General features: G+C 35.2%; 1 protein-coding gene across 2 annotated transcripts in view; it reads right to left on the bottom strand.

Annotated features, from left to right (window-relative positions):
- Positions 1 to 1,145: 1,145 nt before the first annotated feature.
- LOC142345543 (uncharacterized) overlaps positions 1,146 to 19,572 on the bottom strand; it is a 31,021-nt gene continuing 12,594 nt past the window's right edge. The window contains exons 2-5 of one of the 2 annotated variants that reach the window (XM_075397628.1): positions 11,024 to 11,286; positions 8,557 to 8,687; positions 7,843 to 8,122; positions 1,146 to 1,551 (exon numbers count right to left, since the gene is read on the bottom strand). In XM_075397628.1, coding sequence (XP_075253743.1) covers positions 1,369 to 1,551; positions 7,843 to 8,122; positions 8,557 to 8,687; positions 11,024 to 11,263 — 834 coding nt within the window. In that variant the 5' untranslated portion in view covers positions 11,264 to 11,286 and the 3' untranslated portion in view covers positions 1,146 to 1,368. Of the gene's footprint in view, positions 1,552 to 7,842; positions 8,123 to 8,556; positions 8,688 to 11,020; positions 11,287 to 19,572 lie in introns of both variants that reach the window. The other variant, XM_075397626.1, reaches the window with a different exon arrangement.

A 19,572-nucleotide genomic window follows, 5' to 3' on the forward strand; every position in this document is an offset into this window, starting at 1 on the left:
CATCCTGCATTTATGAGGATAGACAGAGGGGAAAACTACAGAGGCGAAACAATAATTTATCTCCATGTAACAGGTTTCTTCATAATTGTTCTCTTGGTTCTTTTGCTCATTTTTGTGCATATGTACATTCTTATAATCTAGAAAATGACAGTGCACAGCAATTACACAAAGAGTGAAGTCTTAAGGTATCGATTAGCTAGGTAATAAGCATTTGTTGCGTAGCGGTGCGGTGCGTTTTTCTAAGGTAGGTTTTTGCGTGGTTGGGGTTGTTTTGTGTGAGTGTTGATGTGCGTGTGTGTTCTGGACGGTGTTTGCGGGTGTATATGTGTGCTGGGTTTGTTTGCGTCTGTTGGGTTGTTTCTTCATGCTATAGAAAGATAGCGCAGAGCCCATGGATCGGTTGAGCAAAAGTATCTCCTTCCGTTAACATTACACATTATCAAAATTTTTTCACCCCCAAAAGCTTGCCAAATCTGTTAGAGAAATTTTAGCAATTTTATATTAAAAAACTACTCTACGGATCCTTTTACAAGTTAATGCGGCCATAGGCATAAAAGCTCAATTTTCGGCACTTCCGACACTTTTCAGCAGTTACAAAACATGTTGCACATCTTTTCATATTCATTGGAGACAAAAAATTGACTAGAAATTTTTAGACATCATTTTTCAAAAATATCATTTTTCAAGTTTTTCCCACCTTATAAGAGCGAACAAAAATTTTTCAAAAAATTCTTTTTGGCGAAAAAATAGGGCAACATTTCAGTCAATTTTCAAAAATTTTCAACTATCCACCCGTTGTAGATTCTCACGCAAAAAAACGGGTTGCCAAGTGTCCGTAAATCAAGTAAATCTATCCTTCTGATATTCACGTTTGTCTTCAAAGCAACCTACAAATCTAACACCAACATTTGGCTCGTAAATAAATTAAGCCATGCATGCAACATGTGATGTTTAAACAAAATGAGAGTAATTAGTGAGTGCAAATGTATTTTGGAGTCTTTCCCATTATAGACCCGGGCTATATCTTTGTGGGGTGGGCCACAATAACTAACATGCGTATGTTCTTATATGATAATTACGATAATGTCAAAGCGTTTACACTGTCGTAAAAAATCCCTCATTTCTGCAGGCCTGAGTGAATTAAACTAAAGCGAGCAATGTTAATTATTTCATCATACTGAATTAAATGGTTCATATCATCAGATTTTTCAGAAACAAAAGATCACAACAATTATCTTCTAATTTGAATTGTTTCTCGTAATATAACTCAACATGGCGATAAAACAATCAAATTTCGGACAATTTTTCTGTTTTCAAATCGAAAACCACAACATTCAACAATAAAAAATGAATTGAATTTAAAGACCATCAGTCTTTTTCAGTCTTCAAGATATCGATTAACTTTTTACTCTGCCTTGTATACATTAATCGAAACACGTGCCAGAATTGCTTTGTGTTGAAACTGCAGTCAATACACACTAGACCCGCCAGCAGTTCAAACTGTCTGTAATTGAGCTGATTTCCAACACTTCTCAATTGAGTTGAATTTGTCTAAAAAAACAACCTCATCAGTTGAATCATCAAAATTAAGAAGAGAAAAACAAGGATCTATTCTTCTATTATCCACCCCTTCCCCCTTTTACAAATTATGCGTTATATAGCACGTTAACATACTATTTTTTTAAATATGCGGTTGAGATGAGGCGTAAAAGAGTTGCAATCTCGGCAATACAGATCCAAAAACAGTACTACACTAAAAAACATAACAGACTAAAGGTCGGAAGAATTGCTCTCGAACAACTAGAGGGAGCTCTAATCAATTGCAGCCTGCTCCAGTCGGGAGAGGGGGGAGGGGGAGTCTAAATGGGACTACGAAGTTCAATACTGGGCTTCAAATAACCACATTAGAGGTTGTCATATACAATTATTAAGATTTAAAGTGAAAAATGGCACCAGTTTCGGTGCACTTTTCATTTAACTTTTATTATTAAATTGCCACCAATTCAGTTCAGCTGCTTGAAATTGTGATTGAGAGAGAATTTTAGATCACGCGAAACGCAAAAAGTCAAGGGCGTAAAAGTCACTGGAAAGTCAAAACGGTCAACCAAAAATTTTCCATAAAAAAGACACACGTTTACAATAATTGCTTCTCTACGAAAGCAATTAATCAGGCGACATCTCCAAGAAATTTCCCAAAGGAGATCAATATCGTTCATTGATACTAACTCTAAGTTCTAACAAAACATAGCCCACTGTGTTTTGCAATTAGCATACAAACATATATAACCGTAACTTTTGAAAAATCAGGGCATATACAAACAAACAAAAGGCTACTTTGAGAAGTAAATAATGAGTAGTCAATTAGTTTGACAATTAGGTTTTCATAAAAAGGCGCAGGCTCCAAAATCAAATAATTGCTTTAAAAAAATTTTCTGACTTTCCGATCTATTTAGCGGCCAAGCTGAATTGATCACTCCTTAACTTAATCAGGATTTCTTGGAAAAATATATCATCTCTAAAACATGCATGCACACCATTGCGAAACTTTTTGTTCATTCGATTAAGTTATCTGTGTCATTCGAGTTTTCAGAATATTCAGAAACAACAAAAAAAACTTCATAAGTTTTCATTTTCTCAAATAAATTTCCAATCAAAAGCGTGGACTCAAAGCAGTTTTACCAATTTCTTCTTCAATTTAGTTAGACCCCGTTGTTGCGGCTGATAAACAATTCAGCGTTGCTTGACCATTTATTCAGGAATTTTCCTTCTGGCAATATCTAGTACTACCACTATCACAAAGATAAAAACAAGTTCTAAGCAACAGTTTTTTAAGCGAAAGACTGCTGCTTTTCACTCCATCACAGGTTTATTTATATGGTTGTATTTTTATATTCCAAAATAAACTCTCGGCATGGACAATTAGGAGACACAGAATTTTCCAAAGACATTGAGATGAATCCAGGCCCAGAAACACCCAGCCAGCCAGGAGAAAAATAAAAATTTTAATAAATCCGATCCAAACAACATCAAGTTTTGTCATCTAAACTGTCGTAGTATAGTTAAAAATTGCAACGCAAAAAAACGGGTACAGTTCGACACTGCGCCGAATACTATCTACGGGCTTAGTGAGGCCGGGCTCACATTGCAAGCTATCAACGATTTATGGGAATTCGATTCCCAATTATTAACAATTTTCAGCGCATATTGGGAAGTGAAAGAAGACAAGCAAACCAAAAAGGTAAAAGACGTTATGCTTCTAAGTCCCATGGTATTCAATCCACGCTTCGATGCGATTTATCCATAAAAAGAGGTTAACTTCGGGTTGAATGCAAGACCACTTCGAAGGACACAATCGTTGGATTAGCAGAAAATCCATACAATGTTCAGTAGTCCTTTTCTAGAGTCTTTAGCTATTTCAATACATCAAACCAACAGCGGAAGGAAAAATTTATTTCGATTAGGAACTTTTTCACAATGTTTTTCTTCATGACATTAGATACAATTTTAACTCCATACATCTAAGAGACTTGCAACAAGTTAACACCAACGTCATAAACAGGCAACATTATAATTAATTACATCATTACTGATTGTTCAAGCTGAGAGAGAGCGCAGCATTACATCTTTAAATCAGGCCCTATAAAATTATTGTTCTGGGACTCTTTTTAAACTGGCTGAAACGATAGAAGAAAAGCGTGAACAAGAAAACAAAACTTTACTTGATAAGAAAAACAATTCTCAAAACCATTTCATGATGTATCGAAATTATCCTGGCAAATGTTCCACACTTCTGAAAATCCTGAATGTATGTTTCAGAAATTTGTTAAAAAAGCATACAAAGCCATTATTACTCCCCATTATTGCTCCCCACTAAAGACTCATTTTATAAGGAATGACAAAACTAAGTCCTCTATCAGAAAATGTTATTGCGGAATTTTTCAATGAAACAACTAACATTAACGGAAAATCATCAATGACAAGAGATGCAGAAAGATATGGGGCTGGTAGAAAAAATTTCAAACTCTTGGTGATTATGTCACGAATCCTATCAAACTACTGGGATCTCCAAAAATCCTGCCTGGGCTCTTGAAGATAGTGCAAAATTCCTGGTACATCTTAAAATGGTTAAAAACCACTGTACTGACAAAATTTCCTTTTCAACCGGAACTTGAAAAGCATGTTTCCCTCTCTTTAAGAAATGAGCACGACAAATCTGTAAGTTATAGACAATCTCTGTTAGAAGCGCACTCGGAAGTTTTTGAAAAGGTGATTTTAGGCAAAACAAAGTCACAACTGAAAGAAACCTTTTTATCACCAATGCTATTGGCTTTCAGATCTTTTTCAACACAAAATTCTCCCATTTTCAAAGAGATTGAACGCTCCAAAAATGAATTTGTCTCAGCTGCTTTAACTAGATCTATCAACCATGACATGTTCCATGAAATATTGTACCAGAAACTGCACTGATTTGGGTTTTGAAAACAACGCTCTTCAATTGATACACGCAATTACACAACAGCGACTGCGGAAAATTTTGGTAAACAACACAGAATGGGACTGGATTGAAGTTCAACAGGTTGTCCTCCGGGAAAATAAGCTCGGACCTTTACTTTTCAGTATTCACAACAATGAATTGAGTAATTATCAACAGTCAAAGCGAAGTTTTTCCATACGCAGATGATTCCTTAGTTTACAATTGCAATATAGATCTTCAAATGCGCGGCGAGAAATTGCGTGCGGAATAAGAGCAGTTTCTGCAATAACGAGCTCTTTCCGAGTTCATACCACAATTAAACTTATGAAAGCACTAGTTATTAGTCATTTCCAATATAGTTCTGTCCTATTGAGTCGAATAAAGCACTCTATTCTAAATTCACTTGAGAAACAATTCAACTCGCCAAAGCAATAAAGTCTTGCCTCAACAGAAAAAAAATTTATGATTTAAAGTTACAGTACAAAATACTTCAATTACAACACCTTTTGAGAATGAAAGAAGCCACCTAATTGCACAAAGTTTTATCGAATAGACCTGCAGCTTTCACAAAATTAGTAGTTCCTAAACTTCAGTACCACAAACACGAACAAATTTCCTCCATTTTGACGTCAAATACAAATCACATTACCTCAAGAACCAATAGAGCTATAGATTATTGGAATGAACTCACCATATCCAATCCGACCAGTAAAAATCTTCAGTTTCAAACTGAAAGAAATCAATTCCCCTTTCTCTAAGCAATTTCAGGTTCTAATAACCTTTCTATAGGAGCCAATGATGAGACTTTAAATTCAATTAATATTGATATTATCGATGGTTTTTTCCACAACTAAATGATTTCAAATAGTACATTTACCCTACACTCACATTGGCATGGTAAATATATATGACGTAGGAATTCAAGTGTTCTTTTGTTTCTTTCAAGAAATCATGACGTATGTTCGTTCAAAACTTATTCAGATTCTGTTTGACATTGGTAAACAACAGCGTCGTATAAATTGATCACAAAACTTCTCGAACTCCAAAAAAATCCTTACAACTCTTGCGGCACTTCCCACACAGAACGCATGGGAAAAATTTCCTGAAGCCCTGTTACAAATCACAAAAGATGCACATTTTTGCGGCAGTATGTTTGCAAGCGTTACATTGAAAAAATTTGCTATTTTTTAAAGCAACCACTCAAGCGCGATATTAACTCCGACACAATTCCTGCAAAGAGCCACTTTTGTTGCCAAAATAAGCCATGCGTTTCGTTTCAAAGAAAAAACCAATTGAATTATTCTTATTGGAATAGCAACTATTGGGTCTGAGTACAGTTTTGGGAATCTTTCGGCAACTTAGCTCAGCCTAGGGCGCAATCGCATCTTAGCGCGCGAGCCTTGGTTTATCCCATTTCTAAATCCCGAAATCTAAATTCAGTTCAGTCTAAACAGTCACCGAGTTAGAAGTCGAAAGTGAAAGTGGTTACTTATTTTTTTTTTTAAAAAAAGCTTGAAACTAACTTATCCTGATCGACAATTCAAATAATTTTCATTGACTAAATAAAAACTAGACCTAGAATAGACTTTGAATGAATTGGCAAAACCATTTAGAAAAATGTAAACAAATTCGAAAAACTCACCGATAGCTCTTGAACTATTCTGGTCCAAGTCATTAAAAACTATAGACTTTAAACTTTATAAACACTGAATAGATTTATCAAAAATCAATTTGAGATACGAGCCATTGAAGCTAGAGAGGATAAGAAAACAGAAAAAAACTTTCAAAAGAACTCGAAAAATTTAGCCGGTAGAATACCGGAAACTCGACAGTTGTGCAAAAAAATACTAGCCTAACCTTACCTAAAATATCAAGGAAAAGAAATAACGAAATTATTAGCCTAATGAAATTATAGACAATGTTTTAAATGAGGGGTGAAAGTTGGGGGTAGGTAGAGGAGGGGGTAAGTGTGTGTGGGGAGGATAGGTGGGGGATAGGGGACGAGGGGTAGGTGGGGGTGTCTGTAATTTAGAAAAGGAAAACGGACTCATGGTAAGAAACTTCTCAAAATTCCTTTTGACCTTGCGTATTCCGAGCAGTTCCTTCTCAATATGTATTAGCAACTGAACTACTGTTAAAATTCAATGCTCGAAGAAGGAAGTCAACGTTCTAAAAGAGAAGTCAAGTCAAGAACAAACCTGCGTCATCTGACAAAAATAGCTAGTAGAAGACCAGAAACGACTCGAAGAGTCGTTCAATATAATCTCTAAACTTACCTCGCCTATAGAGGAATATTTAAGAAAAAACAAACATAGCTAGCAGATTGCCAGAAAATAGCCGCAATAGATTCGTAGATCGGCAGTCTCAAAAAAAACAGTAAAAAAGAGACCAAAAAAAATTTGTCTTTTCATTGAAGGCTGATCTGTTATATTTTGATTAAAAATCTGAATAAGTTATTGCTGCCTCTATTAGCTGATCTCAAATAACCTTCATTTAGAGTGACACACACCCATTTGACCTTATCTCTTTGAATTAAAGTAAATACGTCAATTTAAAAGTGAGGAAGTCATTTTTGAGTGTGAGGTAAGTCAAGTGTGACCAAAAATTTAATCACGCGCAGGAACAAAAAACTCGCTCCACTAAGAGCGTAAAATGACGTCACACATGCAATTCAGTTGAAACTGCAAGAACGAATGAACAAAAAGTGGCTGTGACGTCATATGGTCGTAACAAAAATCATGACGACGAAATAAAAAAACATAGCAGGACAAGTCCTGACACACAATTCAAAGAATTTTCATTGACTAAACAGAAAACTAGACCAAGAACGGACTATGAATGGATTGGGAAAACCATTTCGAAAAAAATCCGATGCAAAAAATCGAAAAAACTGTAAAAATCAAAGTGAAATTGCCGCATGTGAACAAAAAACCACTAGCGAGAAAGCGAATTTTTGTTCAAACACCGTTCTCTCACTCTACTTTAAATTTAGAGCGAAAAAATTTCACGCCTCAAAATCACTCGCTTTTTCGCTCCACTTCCTGTTTCGGCGTGACCAAAATGACTACTCCAATTTGACTTCAAAAATCCTAAAAAAAAAGACAGCGCCCCAATACAATTCAAATTCTTTGAATTGTAAAAAAAAAACAAGAGAAGGCCAATAATAGCCCCAGCTATCGCTGTGCGGCTATTAATAAAACAAAATCACTCCCTAATAAAAATACAGGAAATGGTTTTAAAAAACTCATAGCTCAAATTTCAGCTCGGGGGGTTTGGTTTTGGCCTGGGGGGTAGGTAAATGGTAGACAAACTCAGACCATGCTCTCTAATCCTCAGTATTTTCTCAAATCAGAAAAAAATATATTCACCTGTTTATCTATACGTTCCATGCGCTCAATGATCAACTTGTTCAGCATCTCTGTAGACATCAGTTGAGTTCTGACAGAAGCAATTTGATGTGACGTCATCCATTCGAAATTGGTGACCAAATAATGAGTCAAAACAAATCTCAACGCATCAATTCCAAGTTGCTTAATCTCTGAATTCACTTTAGCGCTACCAAAAGAGTTGCTCCAATTGTTGATTGCTTTGAATGCCAAGTTGTTAAATTGAACGTGATGAAATTTGTAATCCAGTAACGTCTTCACTCTGTCTCAATTTCCAATAAAGACCAAGCTCATCTAGCTCAAAATTGCAACAATTAGGAAAAAAGCGATATTTGCTTTAGGAATTTTTGGAAACATGAAAGAGATTTAAAAATGTTTCTCAGAAATCTCTAGTGTAAACGTTTATTTCAGCCCAGTGATTGGCGCATTAGAAATTTATTTTATTCTTTTACCCTAAATGCTCAAATAGTTAGAGGTCAGTTCGATTCTGATTTGCAACATGAACCGCAGGGAGAAGATGCATTTTTAGATCTGAGTGATATCCATTAAATGATACATTACTAGGATATGTTTGTTGTTTTTATTAAATTTAGCTTATGCGTCCACAATTGAAAGTTCATTTACATTTACTTGGGGAACTATCATGTTCTCTTTATCATATGTTAAATTGAGAAATTAAGACAGATCAATGTGTACGTTGACCGACTGCACTCGTTCAGTGGATTTACATCAAATCCTTTTCGTTTACAGTCACTTCTTACTCGTTCAGCAAGGGTGAGATAGGCTGACTTGTTCACTTTTATCTTTTCTCTGTCGTTTTTGTTCAACTGAGATCTTGTTAACACTACACACAATTTCTCTTAACACGTTGAGGCTAATTTTACCATCTACGACCATCCAGTTACTGGCTCTAGGGATACTAATGGATATTCAAAATACTGGATCTAGCAGATGTTAGTGCAAAAACACCCAATGCCAAGATACCCTGTATATTATACTATTTTTAAAATTAACAACAATTCAAATAAGCATTCAAATAAATCAATCAACAACATAAGCAGACTCACGTCGGAAGAATTGCTCTCGAACGACAGGCAGAGCAATTTAATTCAGAGGGGGTTTAGTTTAGACTACTTTTTATGGGTGTAACTTGAAATGGGGGTTCAAACTCGCGACCTCCCGCATAGCAGTCAGGTATCTTACCCATTAAGATATTCAATATTACAATTCCGTATATATAAGCAACAAATGGTGAATGCAAAGCAAGCCGAAGCAAAATTAAGCTGTCATAAACGCAAGCCGAAAGTTAAGAAATCAACAAAAAATGATACATTGCTAACTATTACAATCAAGACTGCGGACAGTGTTTGTAATTAAAATTATTCCAGTACCTAAAGGAACAAATAAACGCCCATTATATAGAGATCTTATGATCTCAAGCCCCCCCCCCCCACCCCCCGGACCACTGTCCATGTATTAAGCGCGCTCCCACCGCTCCGCCAGGGACAAATTATAATACAGCTTTCACAAAAATTTCACACTTCCTTAACCCATTTTTCGAAATGGGCTTGCTTGCCTAGTTTTTGTGCAATTAAAGAAGTTACAGTAAGGGTAAAATAAAACAGGCTTAGATCAGTAGCTTTGTTGTGAGTATGAACGGAAAAACTAGTAACGTCAACACTGGACGAGCTTCGAAGCTTTTTTCTCTAAAACACTTGATTTTTGCATCATAGAACCCACATTTTTCTTATCTTAACATTTTTCTTATTAAGCTTATACTAGCTTATAGTTTTATGATTAATATGAATAAAACAATAATATTAAATTACTTGGATTCCAATTTGATTTCTTCCTGGATTGTAGAGAACAGTCTGCATTTTACCTCTATTGTGCTGTAAGAATTTAAAACATAGCTATCAGATTGTCAGAAAATAGCCGTAATAGCTTCGTAGTTCTGCAGTCTCAAAACGATAGTTACTTCTTTTTATTGAATGTTGAGATGTTATATATTGATTAAGCATCTGTTTAACTTATTTCTGTTTCCATCAGCTGCCCTCAAATACCTTTCAATTAGAGTAGCACGCACTCACTTGAACTTATCTCTTTCAAATGAAGTAAAGAAAAGTCAATTTTAGATTGATGACGTCATTTTTAAGTGAGGTAAGTCACGTGTAACCAAAAATTCAATCACGCGAATGAACAAAAAAGCTCTCCCTACTCAGAGTGAAAAATGACTTCTCGCACGCAAATCAGTTGAAATTGCATGAACAAACAAACAAAAATGAGATTTGAAGTTATTGTGACGTCATATGGTCGTAACAAGAATCTTGACTACGAAATAAAACATAAACCGACTAGTGTCGGAAGAATTGCTCTCAAACGACAGGCGGGTGACCACGCCGCGATCCGAACCATTGACATCCCAATCCCTAACCAGAAGCACTGTCCTCCCTCTTGGCTATCTGGCTCTTGTTTTTCCTATGCTGCAATCAATTTTATATTAGCAAAAAGTTTTACCTCGGAGTGAGAGTCATAGAGTTCACTCAAAAATGAAAAACGAAAGCGTGAAAAAGTCAATTGAGAAGTCAAAAGATGTTCCAGAAGAAAAGCGCAAAATGGTCAAGCAAAATATTTGCATAAAAATAGACCAAAACGTTTACAATAATTGCTATGAATTTCGTTCAAGAGCAATTAAAAACCAAGAGAAGACCAAAAAGTCTTTGCTTTTGCTTTGCGGTTTTAATGTAATTTTTTAAATGTAATTAACTTGATTTTTTTTAATGTAATTAACTTGCCAAGTAAAAATTTGAAAACCTATCGTCTTGCTTGACCGCCACCGCAACATACCTACTTTGTAACAATAAGATCATATCAGATTACTCAAATCGTTCGAGAGCAATTAATAATCAATATTAATTGTGTTAATTTATAATTAAATCTAATACAGCATATTTGTCAAAGTTCGAATAGTTTAATTGATCATATCTCAAATATAACAGCTAATAATTTTTTTGAATTTAGAACTGTTTTCTTACAGTCAAACTCTGATCTCGTTTGACTCTTTTGAAATAAAGATTCTCCGTGACATCGTCATATTGATATTTAATAAAAAAAAAGAATCTGAGCAAGAAGTGACAATATGGTTAACAAGATCTCTAACCACCACTTCAAGTCTGCATGGAAAGTAAAGGTATGTTGCCAAAAATTGATTGCATTTACTCTCTTGTCCAATTTTCCCCAACAGACAGAGTCCAACTAACGATTCTATTCTGTCTGCAAACTGCTTCGTCGATCGCCAAGATTCAAACGTCTTTTGTGGACATTTACACTTGGAGAACTCGAGAAATGACAAATGCAAAAGTTGTTGCAGAGTAGAAGTTGAACAGAAGTTGCCTTCCATCATTTCAGACACCAAACCACTCAGACCTGTCAACCAAACAAAATCTAATACACATCAGTAAATTGACACTTATATTCGCAATAATAAACTAAATTATTGTTAAGTATCTGACATTATTAAGAATATATTTCAGGTCTTCGGATGTGGTTCCTGCAGTTTCCCAAAACAACGAATTCTAATAATCAATTCTCTTCTACATTCCATCTAAACTTTCTTCTTTCAAATTAAACAATATCTTTTTACAACTTCACTTCTTCTAATCCAATCCTTCTAATGGTAAGCTATTCATTCAATAATAATTCATGCATTTTTCCACCAATAAGATTTAACTAAGTTTAAATAGAAATGGCTTAACTTTACATCCAATCAAAGTTTAGACATTACTCTGCGCTTCTTTAATTTTGATGATACACTGCTTATTAATTTATAAATTCCTTCATTAAAGAATTTGAAACCACATTAACAGGACGGCTTTTGGTGTTATGGTTTGTGTACAAAATTTTCGCATGCAATGGGTATCTATAATTTTTAATAAGTTAACGGTTATTAATCAGAATTGCGTATTAAGGCTTCGCGCGATTTGTTTATAAACAAGTTGCATATTGTCTAAGTCTACTGGAGCACTCTCTTGATTTGTCAGATTAAAGAGTTGTTTCAACTGTTGTTCACTCAAAACAATATTGTTGTTTGCAAGTTTACTCATAGGATGTAATTGTAAATACTGATGGTCTGCTGCAGAGACAACCAAAATCGGTTTTGATTCAATTCTCTTTTCACCAACCACCGATGTAATAACTCTAGCATAGCGTTGACGATAACATTGTAAAGCATACGTGAGTCCAAAGTGCAATAGTAATGAAATACAGAAAGAACAGAACCCAATCGTTAAGGACATTTTCCAAGTTCCAGCTTCTCGAAATTTGTTCTGAATACTTGGCCTCAACTTCTTCATGTTTTGAATAATAGGTTCAGAGATTTCGTCTAATTTGACAAGCGATTTTCTGTGAAATTGGGGCACCATTAACATTTCTAATTGAACTTCTTCAATAATTTGTTTGCGAGCTTCAGACATTGATGAAATATGTGGAAGTTCTGATAAATCTGGTAGCTTACTGAAGAGATGCTGCAGAGGATGTCGATTTTAATCGCACTATCGTTTTTGCAAGAAAACATATCTGCTCTCAGTTCCATTGAACTAGTCTTGATTTTTGTTCCACATTTCAATTCTAACACACATACTTGACATCCAGGAAGCTTTGTTCGTTTAAGATGATCGGTATTTTTCAAATCGCTGAGAAAAATATCAAAGTTTTTGCTGGAAGATGTTATCAGCCATTTACCATTGCCAAGATTCTTTGCTTTCTCTTTAATAGGGAGTTTGACCGTTAAGATATTACAGTTTTGTAACGCTGAGAACTGATTGCCAATTAATAGTGAACCTAGACACGTGTTTTCTGCGGTTTCCAATGAGAATCCATTTATGCATACAGAAAAACTACTGGAGCCCACACAATTTTCAATTTGTGGCTGTGAGAGTAATGCTATGCGGTTTGTAGATTCAGCTATTGCAATGTAATTTGATTCCAATTCGTACTGAGACGCGTAACCATCTTCTCCTCCGTTGGGCATTGGCACTGGATTTGCTCTAAATAAGTTGAGAGCTGTCGAACCAGATGCAAAAGGTACTGCTAAGGTGAAAATCATTCCTGAATTGACTACAGCAACATTTGTTATAATTTTTGTCTCGTAATACGTGAGAATCTGATTCGTTGGAATAGCAAGCGTCAATCTGTCTGTTTGGTGAACTTGGGTTAAAGCTACTTTTTGAAGAATTTCAAATAGCATCGATCGCGGTAGTAAAGACATCGGTATCACTTTGTTAACCATTGACATGACAGAATTCAGTAAATTTAGTTTGTAGGCGTAAACAGCAACTCTGTAAGCTTTAATTTCATTGTTAATTGCAAGAAGTGAAGCTGCCAAATTTGTTTGAACATGTAGCATCTCGTCTCGTGCATAGAAATACTGATTGCACGCCATTAAGCGTCTCGTGTTGTTGTTTAATAGATCGCTGGCACTGTTTAAAGTTATGGTATGGTTTTTCTGTGTTTTAATAAGAAGTGATTGCGTTTTCTGTATATCTTTCATTTGCGAAGCAATTATGAAAAATTTTTTGTTCAGTTTTGAGTTGACCTCAGTCCAGCGGTATTTATTTTCTTCTAATTCCTGCAAGGCATTGTCAATATCATCTTGACTGTGACTTGATCCTCCGCAACCTCCAAATATTGACCCTAATGAACATGCAATGCCTGCCCCTGCTGATAATGCAGTTAATGCTCCAAATGCTATTAAGCCAGCTCCTCTCTTGTTTCTATTAGCTGAGTAATTCCTCATTGTTTTAGTTGATCCCATCGTTTCAAAAAGTTCTTCCTGAAGTTGCTTTATGTCAACTTTGGCTGCTAGTAATTGTTTTTCAACGTGTTTTGAAATTAATTCAAAGTTGAGCGATGTTTCGTTCGTTGACATATTTGACAAGTCGCAACCGAATTCGTATTTGCTCCAAGCATTTGATAATGTTGTTGTGAGATATTTAATTTGCTCGTCAATTGTTTCATTTAGTTTTGGCAAGGGAACCAAAAATTGAACGTTAATAAATTTTTCAGCTAACAAAAGTTTTTGTTGATAAACAAATTCTATGCCGTTGTTCTGATATTCGCAATGACTTGATAAAATATTTGCTGTAACTATTAGACTCAGGTAAACTATGGAAACCATTTTGAGAGAATATGACAGTGTTTTGGAAGGATTTAAATTTGATCCTCAGGTGGCCAGGCTAAGAATAGTTTATGACCTACTGAGTTTTCATCAAGCCATTTTAATTAGAAATAATGTCCTCAAACTATGAGACTTTCAAGAAAATATCTCTGGGCTCTGTTAATAACATCTGTAGGTGATCAGACTTTTTGAATAAATATCCTGCAGTATCAATTTTGTTTTCAAAATAGCTCTAGGATTAGTTTTTCGCATTCCAATTGCCAAAAGCCCTCTTGTTTAAGCGTAGCGTGTAACTTTGCTGTTTCGTCGTAGATAATTAATCAGCGAATTTTAGTGTTTGTTATTGTAGTATTCTAAGAATAATGTTGGTCTAGACAAGACCTCACCTTGTAACATGTAGTTTGCACAAAAATCCAAGTATTTTGTTAATTGATGAATAATCCGTCTGTTTTCAGTGTCTTCTGTGTTGTAACGTAAAGTATGGAATTATTTTGAATTCATCACTAATGGTAAGTATGTTTTCAGTTGAAATATGTTTCGTTTCTTTGTGTTCTTCTTTATGTTGGCTTCGGCCTGTAATGAGATTAACGTTGATAAAGAAACAAAAGTTTTGTGTTGCAAAGATGCAACTATATTCTTGGAGTCTGGGGTGGTTGTCTTCACCGCGAATAGCGTGGAGTATCCCTGCGTGTCAGAGGAAGTGGAGTCTTCTGTCTGGCAGTATTTGTGGTTGCTTTCTCTGGCCTGTGTTCTGTGTGTCTGCTGCTGGCCATGTTTAATTGCTGCCCTTTTGTTGTACTTTTGCTAAGTACCTATGAAATTTAGTCTTTCAGTGGAACTCAAATTTTCTAGAGGTTTAGTGGTAAACAGCAAAATTTTTTTGTAATAATGAATAATTTTCCTTAAGATAAACTATGCCAAATACACGAAATTTTTCGCTGTCCTTGTACGAAGAAATCAAATTATTTAAGGACAATTTTTATAATGAATCAACTTTACAATCAATCGGCTGGAAACCTGTGCCAATTATTGATGTTCAAGGTGCTTCAAATTGGTCTGATGTTATGACCGAGTTTAATAAGCAAGGTGTCAACAGTTTAATAAATAACGGCTGGATGAAATTACCCGTTGCAATAACAAATCACGAGTTATTTAAAATTGATAATTCCTTTCTAAACGATGTGGAGAACATTAGCAATGCTAATCAATTCCGTGAAATTGTTGATAATTATTACACCCTACCTTCAACTGTGATAAACAATTGCCGTGAATCGCGAATTTATCAGACTCATTCATGTCCCGATTTTGATTTAAATGAACATTCGTTTTCTGTAAGTTTTTCTATGTTGAATTTATGTACTTTTTCTATTGCTGAATCGTTAACTTACTAATTTTGATGCATTGTTTCAATTTAATCCGTATTATACAGATGGTCACGTTGAAACTGGTGGTAAGGATTCAATTTCATATACCCCTGTTGGTGAAAAGTTATTCATAATTTCTAACCGTGGTAAAGAAAGTGTATTGTTAGAAAGGCAACTTAGAAGTGTCAAGAATTTCATTCAATTTGTAAAGAGTGGACCAGATAAATACAAACATTCCATGTAATATTACATTCCAAACAAATCTCATTTCCTTTGCCAGCCTGCTTTATGCGCGCATGCAGTTTTAACCGTCACAACCGGTCCTTCACTTGTCTTGGGTTGGGAAGCAAATAACGTAAATGATACTAGTCGCGCACAAGAAACGCTGAGTAATTATGGAAATGGTTTGCAGAACAATGCCTTCAAAAGTCTAGTTAATATTCATGGCATAAAGGGAGCTGCTGAATGGAGTAGCTTTCGAGATAAACAACATGGAAAGAACAGTGGAATAACTGAACATTTACAATCTTATGCTTCGTCTGGCCAAAATGTAGTTATTACCACTAGTACAAGTAAACGCGGCCGCCCTGCGGGCCCAAGCAAAAATCGTAAACGCAGTTTCTTCCTTCCTGGTCAGAAAGCCAAATATGAAGAAAAACGAAATAAAGAAACAGGTAAAATTTGATATAGGGGAATATGTAAGTGCATATAGGAATATTATGGTGGAAAATTCAATTTTATGCTGTTTAGAAAACCTCCAATTGAGGTTACACCGTGGTGTTGGAAGAGATTGTGCAGCAGTAAATGAACTGCATTTAGTCAATTTCTACCGCGTAGAGAATATGTGGACTGCAGATCAAACATGTCGGGCTGGAGTTGAAATTCAACAGCGAGAAAATAACCAATTTTCTCAAAAAAAGTACGTTTTTATAAAGTTTTAAAATTTACGCTGCTAGCACATAAAAGTTGCGATAATGAGAATAGGTTCATTAACTGCACAAAACCCTAGGCTACAATCGTATGCAGGCGGATTTTTCATTTTTTTATTGTAACTCGAGATAATTGAATTTTTGTATGTTTTCCTAATGGAACTTTTGTTGGAAACATGAATAATCAGGGATAATAATGTCGATAACTTTCCTTTCAAAGTGTTAAATGCATAGTTTTGCCGGAGGCAAGTTTGGAATGGTTGGTGTTCATTCAGTGTGCAAAATAGTTAATTGAGGAAAGGAATATATGAACATAGTCGTTTTCAAATTATTCAGTGTTTTATAGAAATAATGTTATTGTAATGAAAATAGGATAAGTATTTGTAAGAAAAACGTCTTAACTATTGAAAATGTTGTGTCTGCTTCCTGACACGACCATATTGTGAAACTGTGTTTGCAACTTGTGGTGATGGTTGTTGAACTTGGTTGAAGCTGGTTTTTGGGCTGTTGTAAGTGCAGTTGAATTACTACTACTTGACTGCGCTGCTCTTTCAGCTCTTTTTTCTGCAATTATTTTGGACAAATTTGATACAGGTGCTTTTGGTTCAGATGGGGGAACAATATTTCTAATATTGGTCGATTTTGGACTTGAAATTTCTGAATCTGGTGTTGAATGAAATTGATCGTTTCCAATTGATTCTGGAGTCTTAAAGATTGAATTTGATGATTCAGTACTTGATTGTGTTGCGCTATTAGAAACATTTGATTCAGTTGTTCTTCTTTCTGGAGTGTTTTCGTTTTGTTGCCCATTCAATTTAAGTTGTGGTATTTTTGTTTCGACTTTGGTTACTCTATTTAAATCCCATGGATTATAAAGCATATCTTCTAAACTATTGTCGAAAAGTTTTGGTTCTCGTAATGCTTCAGCCACTAATGGATCTGGAATAAATTGTTTACTGTCAATATTAGTAAGGTCTTCTACTTCATACTGTGGTATAATAGGTTTTAATCGAACTCTGTGGACTATTTGCGTATGGTTGGTATTAACTTTTCTGACTACATAATTGCTTCTGGAAAGAACTTTCTCAATGCGGTATAATCCATTCCATTTACATTGTAAGTTGCTGATTTTCTCGTGTTCGTTAGACAGTTTTGGGCTTAGCATAACAGAATAGTCATTTAATTTGAGTGGCACAGCTGCTGCTTTTCTGTCATAGTATTCCTTATACTTATTAAAAGATTTCACAAGTGATTCTTTTGTTTGCCCGAAAAGTGTCATCATTTTGCTCTGTAAATCTGATATGTAGTCATATTTGCTACTGTGATGATACAATGTTCTGTTGTTAAACCTAATATCTATTGGGTTTATTGGTATTCGACCATGAAAAAGTAGAGTTGGTGGGCAACCAATAGTTGTATGGTAACTAGTATTATGTTGGAATACTGCTAGATCTATGTGCTTATGCCAATCGTGTTGTAATTGATTTTCATAAATCCTTAGATAGCGTTTCAGTGGTCCATGGGATCGTTCAATTACACCAATTGTTTGTGCGTGCTTTACTGTAGCGTGCTCAAGTTTTATTTCTAAAATTTCCGCAAGTTCTTGGAGTAATTTTGAAACAAACTGGGTACCTTGATCTGTAACTACTAAAAGCGGAATATATGAATGTCGCATGAACCATTGTACAAGAAATTTTGCTATTGTTTCTGCTGAAACTGAAGTTAGTGGTTGCGCAAACATGTATTTTGTGAAAACGTCCATTCCAGTCAAAATATATGAATATCCACCGCTATAAAGTAATTTTCCTACAATGTCTATTTGAAGCATATCAGCTGGTAGGCTTGTGTTGGAACTAACTGGATTTAATGGTGGTGTTAAGTATTTGTGCTGAGGAGATTTTGCTTGCGCACATGTTAAACAGTTTTTAATGTACACCACTAGAAAATCAATGAAGCCTGAAAAATAGTACTTCCTGCGGAATTCACGTACTGTTTTTTTGTATTCCCAAGTGTCCCTTCATTTTACTATTGTGAACACGGTACAGTAACTCTGTTCGTAAGTGTTTAGCAACAACCAACTGTTTATGGTACTTTTGTCCTGTATGATCAAAAAACTTTCTATACAGTATACCATTTTCTAGTATTGAACGGCTAAGGTGTTTGTGGTATTTCTTCAAGTCATACGTTGAATAAGTCGTTTCCGGTTTAATTTTGTTGTGTATCCATGTTTTCACTTTTACTATGTCTGGATCATTACGTTGCTCTCTCTCAATATTTAGTGGTACTAAGCTTTTACTCAAATCTAATTTATCCAGTGGGTTTTCTTCCGAGAGTGTACAAATTTGACTACAATGTATTGAACTCAGTTCTGTAATTTCTTCTTCAATTTCATCTGAATTTGTAACCGTGATTTCTGGAAGTTTGTAGTGAGTAGGTTCTGACTCGATTTCTTCACTATTATATACAGAGGTTATTGAATTATCTGGTGTATTTGATAACACTTCAATTCGTATTTTGTGTAATGGTATTTGATCTTCTAACTTAAGTTTGATTTTTGTTGCTGGGTTTATGTGTACGCGAGACAAATAATCTGCAGCTGCATTTGCCTTGCCTGGAATATGGCCTAAGACAAAGTTGAATGAAAGCACGTAGTCAACAGCGTTCCAAAGTTTGCACGGTAGCCGCTTGGCTTGAAAGAAACGTGTTACGCTTTTGTTGTCTGTTAGCACTATAATGGGCTTGGTTGAGACTCCCCATATGTAATGTTCAAACGTTTCAAAAGCATACTGTACACTAAAGAATTCTTTGACATAGATTGAATGTTTTAACTGTGCTGGGGAAAACAAATGTGAACCAAAGGCTACTGGTGCGTAAGGTTTTCCTGAGCTGGTATTATTGGGCATAGAGTAATCTTCAATGAGTAATACAAATCCAGCTGCATAGAAGCTTGCGTCACACAAAATAACGAATTGACAGTTTGGTTTTGCCATCTTCAATGACAATGAACACGCATTTTTGAGGTCATCTTTCAGTTTCTCAAGGCTATTATGATGTTCTGATGTTAAAATAAATGTGCTTTCTTTTCGTAGTAGCTTAACGAACGGTTGCAATTTTTCAGCCAAATTCGGAATAAATTTTTGGAGGTATTGAAGAAAACCAATTAATCTTCCTGTTTGTTTTACAGATTTGGGTGGTTTTACTGTTTTCAGAAATTTTTCTAATTTATCTTTATTTGGTTTAATGC

This window comes from Convolutriloba macropyga, chromosome 9 (assembly GCF_964194025.1).
Source record: "Convolutriloba macropyga chromosome 9, txConMacr16.3, whole genome shotgun sequence".
In the NCBI taxonomy this organism is placed as follows: domain Eukaryota; kingdom Metazoa; phylum Xenacoelomorpha; order Acoela; family Convolutidae; genus Convolutriloba; species Convolutriloba macropyga.